The sequence below is a fragment of the Chiloscyllium punctatum genome, chromosome 3 (assembly GCF_047496795.1).
Source record: "Chiloscyllium punctatum isolate Juve2018m chromosome 3, sChiPun1.3, whole genome shotgun sequence".
NCBI classification, from domain to species: domain Eukaryota; kingdom Metazoa; phylum Chordata; class Chondrichthyes; order Orectolobiformes; family Hemiscylliidae; genus Chiloscyllium; species Chiloscyllium punctatum.
Window position 1 is genome coordinate 154,262,424 of NC_092741.1, and position 16,409 is coordinate 154,278,832.

The following is a 16,409-nucleotide window of genomic DNA, read 5'->3' on the forward strand; positions in this document are numbered from 1 at the left end:
AGCTTTCTGTTTAAAAAGAGTGTAGCCACCATTACAGCGTCAAAAACACTCTAAATCATTTATGAGCACTGTACAGATAGCAGGTCCCAGAACAAACCCAATGGAATTCTACATGTCTGTACCCCAACGATTATAAAATAATAATTCTCATTACCAAGCCAGATTTTCCAACTAGCTAAGTCTTTACAAGTTTTAAAGGCAAAACTTAATCACATATCAATACAACCAAATAAATAATATCTTAAAATGCAGCTAATCGATTCTATCACTTACTGTTTTTAAGTACAGTCGAAACCCCAATTTAGTTTCCACGGTTTCAGTTACCCGCGGTTTACCACGGCCCAAAAATATTACATGGAACGTTCCAGAAATAATTCTGGGGGCTGCAGGGGAGGGAAATTTCCCAGTTAAACGATAGGGTTCACTACTATCTGCGGTTTCAGGCATCCGCGGTAGGTCTTGGAACGTGTCTCCTGCAGACACGGGGTTGGGGGGGGGGGGGGGAAGGGGGAGGGGGTGGGGGAGGGGGGAGGGGGGGTGTGTGGGGGGGAAGGGGGGGGGGGGGAAGGGGGGGGAAGGGGGGGGTGGGAGGGGGGTGGGGAAGGGGGGGGTGGGGGGGGAGGGAAAGGGGGGGAAGGGGGGGTGGGGTGGGGGGAAGGGGGGGTGGAAGGGGGAAGGGGGAAGGGGGGGGTGGGGGGGGGGAAGGGGGGGGAAGGGAAGTGGGGGGGGGGTGAGGGGAAGCCACCTGTATTTTACTCTTTGAATGAGAATCAATCCTGCAATAATATTGTGAAGTAAGTATGCCAGCACAAATATATGGTTAATGATGGTTAGTTTTAGATGACTACTCCTTCAATATTGAGATAACATTTGCTATTTCCGAGCATGTAGGTCAATTGATTAAAAGTGATACCCAATGATATAACTTTGTGAATTTTCTTTAATTTGCTTGAGACATCGATGACTACCCCAGCAAAAGAAAAATAAAATTTCTCCACGTCACCAAAATCTTATCTTCAACAACAATGTTACAATTAAGGACACGGAAAAAAATAATTTTGTCTTTCCAACGTATTTCCCTTCCATGACATTAACCTACCTCACTGGTACATTCAAGGCATTAGTCATAAGTAGCAAGTTAATAGTTATTTTATCTCAAATTTCAAAGTGATTTTAAAACTACAACTAAATAAGAATGGTTTAAAAATTCCTGTGTTTTCAATTCAAATGCTGTTTTAAAAACGCTGCAATCTTTGCCTCCCATTCCTTCTAATGCACATGAGAGAGAGAAAGAGAGAGAGAGAGAAATGGTCCAGATTGATAATACAGAAAAAAATCAACTCAAGGTATAGAAGGGATTCAGAATGCAAGTAGAATTGACTTAAAATCTACATGATTACCATCATCATGAAAGGAATATAATTTAATTGTTAATAAATAATTGAGCTTTGGTGTTAGTGACTATGAATAGGACGCATAGTTTGCTCAGGAGGGCAGCAGAAAACAAATCAGATGGTTTGCACTTTGAAATAAAATAGAAAATATGAATAAAGAAAAATGCTCAATAGTGAATAGAAGCAATATAAACAAAAAGTGAACGAAATAAAATTGTGATAAATCCTTGGCTTTTAAATAATAATCCCTACAACTGATCAAATTTATTGCTGAGCTTTTGAAACAGTTCCTAAAATGTGCTTGGGGTTCAGTTTAGCTGCTAACCAAATTAATCATATTAACTGTTCAACCTCCTACCCGATTGTAACTGATTCATTCTGATCTTAATGATCACTGAGATCATTATGATCAAGAGATAAATTGAATCCAATTAACAAACCACCATTGTATTGCTCTGAAGTCATGCCATGGATTATGAACATTAAGCACAAGTCTTCTTTTTAACTAACTAGGTTCCAATAGTGGAGAAGGACTTCAAGCTAAGTGCTAAATTCTATTATCATCCCACTACCTCAAGACAGCTGCGACCAAATGTGATACAAGTGTTGAACACTGACAACAGTTCTATAAATTACAATGTAAAAAGAAATGCTCTCTACCAACCTTTCAATAAGAAATGATTATCTGGCTTAATCAGACATGTAACAGTGTAAACGCGTAACATTAATATTCCTTGTTATGAAGGTAAAGAAAACTGTATTCAGATAATCACTTTTATAATGGAAATTTGATTTCATTTTTTGATAGTTGAAAATCAATTTTTTGCGTTTGTAATCCTAATTGATGTTTTGACCCTCCACTAACATAGGAACAATATTGTGTTACCAACTTGTGAAATCTTAATATGTGCTCCATACAAGAAAATTGTCTGCCAGCACTAAGAAAAGAAACCTTTTTAGATATTTTTGAAAGTAAAATGCCACAGATTGTAAAATGTTCCTGTTTCATGTCAACCACCCAAATGTTACATCAACTAAGAACTTTTTCAGGTTTAGTAGTAATCCATACCTGTGATGTTAACTTGGACTCATGGCTGTAGGGTGAATTTGATCGCATACATGTCTCTGTATTTCTGTCATCCTGGTCTTGCTGTATCAAGGAGTCTCCGTCAAATGCCACTCTTAGTTGCTTCTCAGAAAGTTGCCCTTCTTTGTCAATGTGATACATTGTTGCTGCTGCAATTCCTGAAATGGCAGAAACAAAGCTGTCCGGCTTTGTAAATTTTGTTTCTCTCCCCTACAAATTAACAATTCAAGCAAAACTCAAACTACTTCCTCGATTTTCATTTTATGATTGCAATGTTTACCAAGATGAAAAATGACTGATACCGAGTGAGGACAGAACATTATCTGTATTCAGTTGCAACGTCCTACACCTTAATTTCTCTAGTTGCAATAGATCAGTGAAGACTCTGCTCTAGCCGCACGCCTGAGTATCAACCTTAGCACTTTACCCCTTCCAAGTCAGCCTCCCAGTTTTAATTGAGAGCGTAGCTGTAGCTTCCTTTGTTTCTGGAAACATGCCAGAAGGTTGTCCATCAGATCCCTTAACAAGTGTGCCAATAAAATCACAGACAACTCAAAATCGTCAAAGGCAGCAATCCAGACCTCAAACCCCTATGGAGTCCTGGCCTCATTCCTGCTACAGTCAATTTGTTCCTTCTCACGAGGCATACCGACCAGCAACTTATGGAAATTGACACTGAAAGCTAGAATCCAATTCTTAATCTAATTCCCAGGCCATCTCCACACACTAGTGTCAGAGAGGTTGTGGAATATTTGGCCCAGGTCTTCCTTATTGAAAGAAATTCAACGATAATTGATTTTACCTATTTACTGTACATAGAATCTACGATCTCAAACTCAGGAGGGTTTGTCTGTAATGAATAGCAAGGTTTATTGTGGCAATGTCTGCCTTGCAAAAATTGTAACATGCCACAAGGTGGAAATGATTGATCATGTAATTTGTCAAGATATTTCCTTTACTGGGATTGACATTTTCTGTGTTACCATCTTAAGTTGCTCTTACTCATATTCCTGTGCTGTGTCAGAGTTAAGTTAATATTGGAAAAGGTTTCTTTCAATATCAACATGTAAAATGTAATTAAGATGTCCTGAATAATGATTAGGGAGGTGATGGCCCAGTAGTATTACCACTTGACTAGTAATTCAGAGACACAGATAATGTTCTGGGACTTGGGCTCAAATCCGGTCATGGAAGATTTCAAATTCTACAGGAATTAATGATGACCACTAAACCATTATCAATTGATGGGAAAAACCATCTGGTTCGCTGATATCCCTAAGGAAGGAAATCTGCCTCTCTTACCTCATCTGGCCAATATTTGACTCTTAACTGCCCTCTGAGCAGCTAGGAATGGGCAAAAAATTCTGACCTGCCAACAATGCCAACACGAATAAATAGAGTACTTAGAGTTCATTAAGTTTATAGAAAACTTTTGTTGCTTTCTGCTTTACTGACGTGAAGGAGGTTTAAAATCCTCAATCAAGAGTTATGGTTACAAATGCTGTACATTCTCCTGAGTCACAAACCTTACTGTATCTCATTCACGGATGATAAAAGCATCAAATACTAGAAAGACAACATGAGGCTTGGGAACTTAACTGATGCTTTTTATGTGGAAAAAAAACAATTAGTAGCAAATAAGTTCGAGATGAAAGACAATGTAGCTATGTTAAAGGGCTGATACGTTTCTGTTGCATAATAATTTTATGTAAATGGAATACGATCATTAGACTAGAAATAGAGACCAGACGTAGAGACAGACTCACTGATAGGGTATCCTGGTAGGGTATTTAGAAACTGGAAGTACTTGGAAGGCACTGGTCAGTGAAGTCAGCTTATGTCATGTATACTTGATCTCTAGGATTCCTGACGAGTGAACTCACCAATTCAGAACAGTTCACTCATAGTCATCAATCTCATCTCTAATTAGGACAAGATGGTACAGAAAACCTGACAGAAAGACAGAGAGCTAGGCATGGCTCATGAGCCACCTTAATTCTAACAGTCACAAATCAGGAGGCACTCAAGATAAGTTGAATGTTGGTGACCCTGGTAGCAGAATGAAATATCAAACAGCCACATGATATTCAGTATTTTTAACCAAATTTGGGCAGCCAAATGAAGTATGATTATGTGCATGATGCTCAGGTAGGATCTTCTCATTTTTACAGCTCTCAATTGTGTCTTTAATATCCTACAGTCCCATTGAGCATCCCACAAGTGGTGGTGCAGGAGAAAGACAAAGATTCAATGTGAGAATGTACTATCAGACTCATGGAAATGATCAGCTCAGATACACACAAATCCACTCGGACATGTAGTTTTCCAATAGTGTTTCACACATCAGAAAATCGACAAGAGTAGATAATGCGGATGACAGAAACAGCAGTGAGAAGCCCCATCTCAGAGGACTCAGGATATTCCAAACTCAGCACAACTAGACCTAGGATCTGAGCCTCAATGACCAAAGACGATAAGTTTGAGGGACCAGCAGTAATGTGTGAAATACTGTTAGGCTCCTCAAATCCCTCTGTAACGGTGCACAATGCTGCTGAAAATTCTGTCTCCAGTATGAATAATATAACACCTCAGGTCTTGGCAATGAGGTCTTTGCTCCTGGAAAGAGGGAATACAGATGTGGAGTGTCAAACGTGACAGCCTGATGAAGGCATGTACCATACCTTTAAGAGAGTGTGAATATTGTTCTGCACTGAAAGCTTACAAGAGCACCCTCAGAATGTACTGGAAAATTGAAAATAAAACATTTAGCTGTGAAATAGATACCAGAGTTGGTTGCTATTTTGACAATTCAAATTTAATCAGTTTAAATTATACGCCAGTATACTAAAGCCCAATCCAATTTGAATTTATTGTTTTGCCAACATCAAAACAATAAGAGGATCCAATGTTGGGGATATAGAAAAACAGGCATTTTGAAAGTCAGACTGAGCAACTGCCATTGAAACCCACCCGCCCCACCCCTCCGCCCCAATCAAAAGGTACCTTTTCACACGAAACATATTTGCATAAAAAGAAAGATGACGACCCAGGGAAATCTTCAGCCTGAAGAAGAAAAACACTGATGATGACAGCTGCTGTATGGTTATGAAATTAAGTTAATGCAACTTTAGTAAGTGTCTTATTGGAACAATATATTGCTACAGAGTTGGAGGCAGATAATAAGCAGTTAAGAGAAGGGAGGGCTTAGAGTTGTGAACAGTTGTTGTTTAATGTTCACTTTTAGATTTAAAGAATAAATTGATATTATTTTCTTTAAATAGTGGAACTTGGGAGTTCTCTGTAACTCGTTTTATCAGATCACAAGGCAAGGTGAGCTTTTCTGGGTGTGTTTTAATTAACAGAAGGGTTCACCGCCGTGTCATAACACTGAGTGTGAACAACAGGTATTTTCAATGGTTTTCACACTCAGAATGTGACCTCAGAGAGAACTGATCAAATCCCTGCCTTGGGCCCTTCAGTATCTTGCTGATGCTTATCAAAGTGAGCTCCAGTTCAGGAGTATATGTAGAGCGGGAGGATGGAAAAAAGAAAAAAGAAGTTGAAGTGAGGGTCCTGCTGAGAGCATCTGAATGTCTTATCAGTGCCCCCACCTCACTCAGTGATCCATATGAGCTCAGACCTCCATTGTGTTTCACTGCCTTCCCCCACTCTTCACTGCAACCCACGGGTGTCTGATTTTCTTTGTTTTGCTTTTACCAAAGCTGACCTTTACTCTGTCATTAACAGCTCATATGAGCATCTACACTGGGCTTTGCATTTTTTTCTCCAGTCATTGTTATTACTTTTGTTATTTGTTTTGTGATATATGTGATCTCTAATCCCACTCATCCTCTGACCATCCTCTGGACCTACCTGCTCCAGGACATTCTCCCTCCCTTTTTCCTACATTATAAACCCATCACTTCTCCACCTCTCACTTCAGTTCTGTAGAAGAGTCACATCAGAATCAGATTGTTCGCTCTATTTTTCTCTCCTCACAGATGCTGCTGGAACTGCTGTGTTCCTTTTCTTTATTTTGTCCTGCAATTCTCACTGGCTTGATTGGTGTCAAGTATCTCGTTATCAGGATGTATGTTTGCTCGCAGAGCTGGAAGGTTCATTTTCAGACGTTTCGTCACCATACTAGGTAACATCATCAGTGAGCCTCTGGTGAAGCACCGGTGGTATGGCCCGCTTTTTATTTACGTGTTTAGGTTTCCTTGGGTTAGTGATGTCATTTCCTGCAGTGTCATTTCCTTTTTTTTCCCTCAGGGGAGGGTAAATGGGATCAAAGTCATAGAGTTCATAGAGATGTACAGCATGGAAACAGACACTTCGGTCCAACTCGTCCATGCCGACCAGATATCCCAACCCAATCTAGTCCCACCTGCCAGCACCCGATCCATATGCCTCCAAACCCTTCCTATTCATATACCCATTTAAATGCCTCTTAAATGTTACAATTGTACCAGCCTCCACCACATCCTCTGGCAGCTTATTCCATACACGTACCACCCTCTGTGTGAAAATGTTGCCCCTTAGGTCTCTTTTATATCTTTCCCCTCTCACCCTAAACCTATGCCCTCTAGTTCTGGACTCCCTGACCCCAGGGAAAAGACTTAGTCTATTTATCTTATCTATGCCCCTCATAAATTTGTAAACCTGTATAAGGTCACCCCTCAGCCTCCAACGTTCCAAGGAAAACAGCCCCAGCATTTTATCTGATGGTAAGATTTTGAGAAGATTTATAGCTCAGGTTGAGCTTCTGGATGTAGGTTTGATCGCCGAGCTGCAAGGTTCATTTTCAGATGTTTCATCACCATTTTAGGCAACATCAACAGTGACCCTCTGGTGAAGCACTATTAGTATGGCCCATGTTTGATCTATGTGCTAGGTTTCTTTGTAGCAAGCTACAACAACAACAAGCAAAATTAATGTCATTTACAAAATACCTTGCAACATCTGTAACAAACATGATTTTGGACAAAAAGACAGATAACTAGCCACAAAAATACATGACCCACTCTCGTTAGTATCTTTACATACATATGGGCGGCACAGTGACTCAGTGGTTAGTACTGCTGCCTCATAGCCCCAGGGCTCCAGGTTCGCTTCCAGCCTTAGGTGACTGTCTGTGTGGAGTTTGCACATTCTCCCCGTGTCTGTGTGGGTTTCCTCTGGGTACACCGGTTTCCTCGCACTGTCACAAAGATGTGCAGGTCAGGTGAACTGGCCATGCTAAATTGCCCATAGAGTTAGGTGCATAAGTCAGAGGTAAATGGATCTGGGTGGGTTACTCTTTGGAGGGTCGGCGTGGACTTGTTGGACCAAATGGCCTGTTTCGACACTGTAGGGAATCTAATCTAATCTACACAGATGAGGAAGGACAACATAACCATCTTCGGACAAGCCAAACAGAGGAACGCACAAGAATTCCTAGAATTATAGCACTCCAATCAGAATTCCATCAGCAATCACACATTGTACGTGTACACACGCGCGCGTCGCGTACGCATACACACACAAGTACGTGCATGCGTGTACACACACACACACAGAAGAAAGATGAAGATTTCAGAACCTCTTCGAAACTGGAATGCAACCAGAATACAGAGTAATTTGTCAGCATGTCACCAAGACTACTGGGATTTAATCTGGGGATAGTGAATGTGCCCACTCACTGGTAAGTATTGAGTGAGCTCACCTCTACCGACAATGGAAGGCCAGTCTGAATTTACAGTCCTCAGACAGTTAGTTGCCGACGTTGTGTGTGAGGAATATGCGAATAGTACAGGAAAATTGTGTTACCACGTAGAAGGTCCGTCATGATCTCATTGAATGGCGGAGTGGATCCGCAGGGCAGAATGGCCTACTCCTGCTCATATTTATAACACTTCTGGGTTCTTAAGTAAATAAATACACTGTCATTGGAAAACCTCCTAAAAAAACATTTACAAGGTATCGTAATATATTTGTCAAATACCATATATACTCATAGATAGGTTGATTGCATTGTCAGAGAAATTGAGCCCAATAAATCAGAGTTGACAAAACGAGGATCGCAGTGAAATTGACAGTAGTTTAATTAAACAAAATAATATCGTGGAAGAGACTATTTGGCGAAGACTGGGGCACCTTGGGTAGTTCCTGTATATGTTGGTAGGCCTGATTTCTGTGTTTTACAGGCCAGCTTCTGTGTTTTTTATGTGGCCATGCTGTAGGTGGGCAGGGAGGCAAGATCTTTCTCCCACACTCATGTATAAGTCAACCCCTTATCTTTGGCCAAAAAAGTCTGGTATTTTTCATGCATCGCGTGTATAAGTTGATCCTTGGTCTTTAGGGGTCTCTTCCTGACCATATATGCAGCCTTAAAGGGCATGATTGGCACATTTTTGATACAAATGCAATATCTGCTTCATCACATGTTACACGCACCAGCATATATTTATACAATACAATTTTCAAATCATTAAATTGAATGTTGATAACTATATATACTATATATATTTATGTAATATTTACATACATATATTTGACTGGTGCATGCAAATATCTACGGTACCTTATGGCAGCCCTCAATCTTAATCTTCCCGCTGTTGCCTCAGTTTCTCAAAAGTAGGGGTCAGGTACAGTTGTGCTCTGAATTTATTGTACAACTCCCCCAATTCTTTCTGACAAAATGGTATCACGAAGGAACGAGTATACAGCACAGTTTAAACTAATAAAGTCATTGAAGTTGCAGCGAAGAACAATAATAGCGCAGCTGCAAGGGAGTTCTGTGTTTCTGAAAAACTTGAGATTGGAGGAAATAAGCCACACAGTTAAAGGCTATGCCAAAACAGAAGAATGCCAACAGAGGATAGATGAACAAGTGGCCACAACTGAAACAGATTGCTGACTGGGTAATTCAGTCAGCTATCGGAAGGGAAGCATAGTGACTCGACAGCATATAAGAATACGTGCTAAAAACGAAGGAAAAACAAAAATATGGATTCAGTGATTTCAAAGCCAGTGATGGATGGAGCAGTAGGTTTATGAAAAGGTCTGATTTGGTGCTTAGACAGAAAGCCAAGATTGCCCAAGATTGTCTCCCCTCAGAATTTAATGACAAGTTAATTGGGTTCCATTGCTTTGCAATCAGAAGTCAGAAGAGAAACGTCCAGGCTCTCGTGCATCGGCAATATGGACGAAACCCCAATAAACTTTGATATGCTAAGGAACAGAACAGTGGGCTAGATTGGAACAAAAACTATTTTAGTTAAGACTGCTGGCCATGAAAGGAGCCGATTTACTGTGGAATTTGGTTGTAAGGCAGACAGAACAAAGTTAAAGCCTGTGGTGGTTTTTAAGCGGAAAACTCTGCCCAAACGGAAATTTCCAAAAGGCATTGTTGTCCTCGTCCTTGAAAAGGGGTGGATGGATGAAGGTGGCTGGTAAACTTGGATTAAGGAGGTCTGGAATAAGTGACCAGGTGGACTGAGAAAGGAAGAAAGCTTACTGGTTTGGGGTGTGTTCAGATCACACTGAGTAAAAAGTATTATCAGTGAACTTTGAGCTAACAATACTGACATTGCAATGATTCCTGGAGGCCACTGCACATTAGCATCAATAAACCTTTTAAGTGTCCTGAAGAAACAGGACACTTGGATGCAAGAGGGATATCTGATTGGTATGGATGGGTTGGACCGAAGGGTCTGTTTCCATGCTGTACATCTCTATTACTCTAAGGGGAAAAAAGCTTCACAAAGGGTTACAACATGCATGCTCCATTACTTGCAACTGTCTATGAGTGGATTGTTGAGTCCTGGAAGGAAATGAAAACTGAAATTATTGTGAAAAACAATGTGGAATTTCTAATACTTCAAATGGTTTGGAGGCTGACTATTTATAGTCAGATGGAAGTGATGAAAACGTCAATTGATGATTTCCTTGAGAGTGAAGATGAAAGTGAACCATCCGGCGATATGCTTGACTCAAATGACTGGAATGGATTATTCAGTGGTGCAAGAGATGAGGACAGTGAATTTGAAGGATTCAAATAGACTTTTGCATGTACCTGCAACTTTTGTTTTAAGCAGCTATCCCATAATATCATAACAAGGCCATGTCAACTGTAGCAATAGAAGCAGCTAGAACAGAATGCTTTTCTTTCTTTTTAAATATATATCCAGAGGTGTTATCACACACAACCAAATGGCTTTTTCCCCATCACTAAGTTACCTGTGGTACTTTTCACCCATTATCCACCACCACCAAATCACCCATATTTCCAATTATTCAAACTATGTGAAACATCTGTGTAGGACAACGCAGACCACCAAAGGTGAGGGAGAGATAGAGAGAGAGGGGAGGGGACTAAATCAATTGGAGTTGGAAGGGGAGGTGACAGAATGTTTTTTCCAGAATGACCTTATTAATAAATATTGGTTGCTGCAGTGTTTGGAGAATGGGGCCATTAAAGTAACTATAAATGGGCTACTTTAGGGCCTCAATTAGCCCGTAAGAGAAGGACCACTGATCTCAAACTTCTCCATCATTGTTTTAGTTGGGGGGGTGGTGGTATTAAGAAAACATAGGCTCTGCAACCAGATCTTCCCACCTCATTATCTCACCTTAGCCTAGTCCTGGAGAGGGCAACAAATTCTACCCATTACCACGGAGGCAATCTTAAAAGGGGAGGGGTAAACGAGTGAGTTCAATGTTGCAGAGTTCACCATTTCTATATAGATTCTGAAATTCAGTATAAAAGTTGATCAAACTTGTGGATGACATCAACAAAGAGAGGTCATCGAATCAGGGTCAATGCAAACAATTTATGGAATGTTTCCAAGTACAATAATGGGGGTAGGAATAGCTGCTGAAGTTTAATCCCAACCATGTACAGTTCTGCAAGAATGAAGACAACACTCATTAAAAGCTAAAATACAAGTCAGAAGAGGAATCAGCCACATTTTTATAGCTCTGTGATCTGATCAGACCTAATTCTAGTTGTTCATTTAAAAGACATTTGGATAGGTATATGAATAGGAAAGGTTTAGAGGGACATGGACCAGATGCAGGCAAGTAGAATAGTTTAGTTAAGGAAACTTGGTCAGCTGTTTTTGTGCTGTATGACTCTGTGACAGATATTCTAGCTCTGCATATAGTGCAAAAAAACCACAAGACCAGATCCATTGTGTAATGGACCTGTGTATGAAGATGGACTAGAGAAATTTATGCCAATTGTAAACCTGGAATATTATTTCAAACATGGAAAGTGAATAATGGAAACAAATTCAGACTTGAGAGATCAACTTAGGATGATTTACAAAATCTTCACATAGGGTGATGAGTATATGAGAAATGGATATTCAAATAGCAATGCAGGGATAAAACCTAGAACTATTTTAGAGATATTTGAATATTACAAATGAAACGCCACTAAGATTATCTAGCTGGAAACGGTAACAAAGAATTTCTTGATTTTATTTTTACAATTTTGTAAAGTTTATTCTGCATGGCACTCCACCCGTAACATGCATATTCTTTTTATCATTCTGATAAACAAGATCTAATAATCATAGTTGTGGTTCATAAACATCCAAGCTACAGGTTGCCTCTGCAGTGAAACTTTAAGATATATAAATACACTTTTACTTCTGTGATACTTTGATTTCTTCGTCCTTACCTTCATTTAGTGCATTTGCAACTTTCACGGGATCTGATGAAAGGTACAAGTTGGTATGATATGCCTTTAAATAATTGATAGGACTTGTTCCACCCGTCATACAAAACCTTTCAATTGCCAAGCCTAAAACAAAAGTTACAACATGAAAACTGCTGTTCACTTGAAATAATTTAATGACGCCACTGTACTGTTTATTGCTGTGTGATCGCCAGTCTATCACAATATTGGTCACAAAGAAATGAAATCTCTCCCTGTCCAATTCCTGCTATTATCATGCTGTAGATGTGAAAATTAATTCTTCATGCAATGAAGTGGAAGATACAAGTTATGAGGTTATCCACAGCTGTAGAAAACGTGGGACAGGAAATTATTACCTAAACAGAGAACAGCCCTCCACTATCACCTGATGAAGGAACTACGCTCCGAAAGCTAGTGTGCTTCCAATTAAACCTGTTGAACTATAACCTGGTGTTGTGTGATTTTTAACTTCAAACAGAGAAAGGTTATAGAGTGAAACAATACAGATGGGATCTGGGTGTACACTTAGATGAAATCATAATAAGTGATCAAGTAAGAAGGAAAGCAAATGGAATATTGCCCTTAATTGTATTTGTCTCTTTCATAACATTTCAATTAAATGTAGATTAGATTAGATTACTTACAGCGTGGAAACAGGCCCTTCGGCCCAACAAGTCCACACCGCCTCGCCAAAGCGCAACCCACCCATACCCCTACATGTACCCCTTCCTAATACTACGGGCAATTTAGCATGGCCAATTCACCTGACCTGCACATCTTTGGACTGTGGGAGGAAACCGGAGCACCCGGAGGAAACCCACGCAGACACGGGGAGAACGTGCAAACTCCACACAGTTAGTCGCCTGAGGCGGGAATTGAACCCGGGTCTCTGGCGCTGTGAGGCAGCAGTGCTAACCACTGTGCCACCGTGCCGCCCAAATTATTAGATTCCCTACAGTATGGAAACAGGCCCTTCGGCCCAACAAGTCCACACCAACCCTCCAAACAGCAACCCACCCAGGCCCATTTCCCTCTGCCTAATGCACCTTATACTATGGGCAATGTAGCATGTACTTTGGTGTTTTTTCTGTTCTTCATAAAATTTATTATCTCACACAACCAAATTCAACTACATACACCTGCTTGTTCACTAACATATCCTCATTTCATTTTTTGCAGTTTTCTTGACTGCTCGCCGACTTTTGATTTTTCAGAAGAATTCAAAATTCTAGTTCAAGACTCCACCTTTACACCCAAGCCCAAACATCTACACATATGGACAAGGTCCCAGCATTCACCTCTAGTGTGCATTACTTACACTAACTATTCCTGTTGTTAACCGATGTCACGTTTTCTTTAATACCACATAACTGAATCTTTTTCTTCTTCTGACTTACCCTTATTGAGTGCTTTCCAAAACCCACAATTACAACATTTACAGCATCTACAAACCCAATACATGATTATATTTGTTGACACTGACTATGATAATTGGCTATGGCAAACCTGTGTTGCTTAACATAGCGATTTCATACATTTCTATATTTTCATTAATTTTAACTTGAATTATAAATTCTAAGAGCATTCTTACAACTACTAGAGATTCTTACCAGAAAAAAGTCATGTTTTCTTTTACAGTTTCACAGAAAAAAAAACTGAAGTGTCTACAAGACCATTATTGCATCTTAGCACATTATTCATTCTCTTATGGGATGTGGACATCACTGGCTGGGCCAGCATTGTACTGCCTGTCACTAGTTGACCCGAGGAGGTTGTAATAAGCTGACTTCTTGAACCGCTGCAGTCAACCTGCTGTGGCTAGACCCACAATGCCCTTAGGGAGAGAATTTCAGGAGTCTGACCCAGTAACAGTGAAAGAACGGCGATATATTTCCAAGTCAGGATGGTGAGTGGCTTGGAGGGGAACTTGCAAATGGTAGTGTTCCTATCTATCTGCCACCCTTGCACTTTGTGTTCAAGGAGTCATTTTTATTTTGCATGCACCACAGACTTCTTGATTTGTGTGGTTTTATATTCCCTTAGCTGACGGATTAGATAGCCTTGTGATAAAGAACATAGAAAATTGAAACAAAAGCAGGCAATATGGTTCCACAAGCCCGCTCCACCAGGTTTCCTGATTGATTTTACTTCAAATTTGACGTTCCCCACTAACTCCTTGAAATAACTCCATTGAGACTGATATTGTGTCACCAAGTTACCTTTTATTGGCACAGATCAGCTCTCTCACAGCCAGCACTCAGAGTGAACAGAACCTCTGACACTACTCTTCTTGTTTTATCCAGACAGCACAGTCTGTCCCCTCCTGAACACAAAATGGAGAGTCCTTCACCACTGATCCAGCTCCCTCAGAGCCAGCTCTCAGAGTTGCAGTATCTCTCACACTCCACTTTTTCTTTTTTTAAAATTATTTTCCCCCACACTACCACCTAGCAGCAGTAGTGTTTATTTTTCCCTAGCACCCTTGTAGTGTGAGTGCAGAAATAGACACTCTTTTGTATTAAGGGTGTGACACTCCTGTTCTTTTTTTCTTATTATTTACATGTCCATTATACTTGAAACTGATCCAGCTCCTCTGACAGAACCTCTGCCAGCACTCAGAGTGAACAAAACCTCTGACAGTCCTATTTTCTTCTCCCCCCCCCCCCCCTCCACTATCACCTAACAGTGGTAGCGCTTATTTTTCCCCAGCACCCATGTTGTGTGTGTACAGATGTAGACACTACTTTTTTTTAAACCCCCACTCTACCGCCTAACTGCGGTAGTGCTTATTTTTTCCCCCCACCACCCATGGTGTGTGTGTGTGCAGATGTGAGACACAGTGAAAGACACAAGGTGCATGAATCTTTATTCAATTTCCACCACCAGGAAGTTGGGAAAACCCCCAAGTGGCCAGTGACAAGCACTGCCCTTCACCTCAAAGGGCAATGCTGTGTGATCAAAACAGTGAAGGGGAGGGCAGGGATTAAATCAAAATAGAGTTGGAGGGGGAAGACACTACTTTTCTTTTTTTTTGCCCTTCAAACCAAACTGAGTGCCCTTTTTTCTCCTCTTTTTTTTTCTTTTTTTTGTGTGTGCAGGTGTGAGACACAGTGAGAGACACAAGGTGTATGAATTTTTATTCAATTTCCACCACCAGGAAGATAGGAAACACCCGAGTGGCCAATGACAAGCACTGCCCTTCACATCAAAGGGCAATGCTGTGTGATCAAACAAACAGTGAAGAGGAGGGCAGGGACTAAATCAAAATAGAGTTGGAGGGGGAGACACTATTTTTCTTATCTGTCATCCAGGGCTCCCTGATTGGACTAGCTTAGTCCAATCAGGAATGCATATTCTTTGAAGTCTACCTGGCTGGCATTGTTACAATCACTACACTCCTGATAATCTTGAATTGCCTTTCCCAATAGTGTGCACTTAGCTGCTGTATCAACAAGTTTAAATCTTCCAAAATTTGTTAAGTGAACCATCTGCTGCCTGAGAATTGGTTACTTATTATGTCAAGAGCAGCTAAATATTTTATTGTTGCTTTTTTTTTTTATAAAGATTTTTGCTGGAATCTCACTTTTAAGCTATATATCCCTGTGCTTTTGGTAATTATGTTTTAGATTAGATTAGATTACTTACAGTATGGAAACAGGCCCTTCGGCCCAACATTAGGCTATGTCACATTTTCTTTCCTACCACATAACTGAATCTTTGTTCTTCTGACATACCCTTATTGAGTGCCTTCCAAAACCGACAATTACACCATTTACAGCAATCAATCAACCCAATACATGATTATATTCGTTGACACTGATTATGATAACTGGCTATGACAAACCTGTGTTGCTTGATATAGTGAATTCATGCATTTTGACATTTTCATTATTTTTAAACTTGAATTATAAATTCTAAGAGCATTCTTACAACCAATGGAGATTCTTAACAGAAAACGTTATTTTGAGAAAAGCCTTCATTCCATCAATTTATTACACAAAGTCAATACACAACCTTTCACCTCATTATATAGTTAGTAAAGACAAATCCATGGGTATTAATTGTTACTACTGGTTAAAAAGACAAATCACAGTATACATACCATAGTGATTGATGCTGTTTATCAGTCTCACTCCTACTTGGGCATGGTTGTTAGTCATCAGAACTATATCAAATATTTCATCACTGCCAGGGTAAAGTTCATGTAGTCGAAAGTTAACTGTCTCCAGTGCCTGGAAATAAG

At 40.2% G+C, this 16,409-nt stretch overlaps 1 protein-coding gene across 1 annotated transcript in view; it reads right to left on the bottom strand.

Moving 5' to 3' along the window:
- LOC140454461 (cytosolic 5'-nucleotidase 1A-like) overlaps nt 1–16,409 on the bottom strand; it is a 75,681-nt gene that overhangs the window by 55,486 nt on the left and 3,786 nt on the right. The window contains exons 3-5 of the mRNA XM_072549219.1: nt 16,269–16,398; nt 12,149–12,271; nt 2,464–2,639 (exon numbers count right to left, since the gene is read on the bottom strand). Coding sequence (XP_072405320.1) covers nt 2,464–2,639; nt 12,149–12,271; nt 16,269–16,398 — 429 coding nt within the window. The remainder of the gene's footprint in view (nt 1–2,463; nt 2,640–12,148; nt 12,272–16,268; nt 16,399–16,409) is intronic.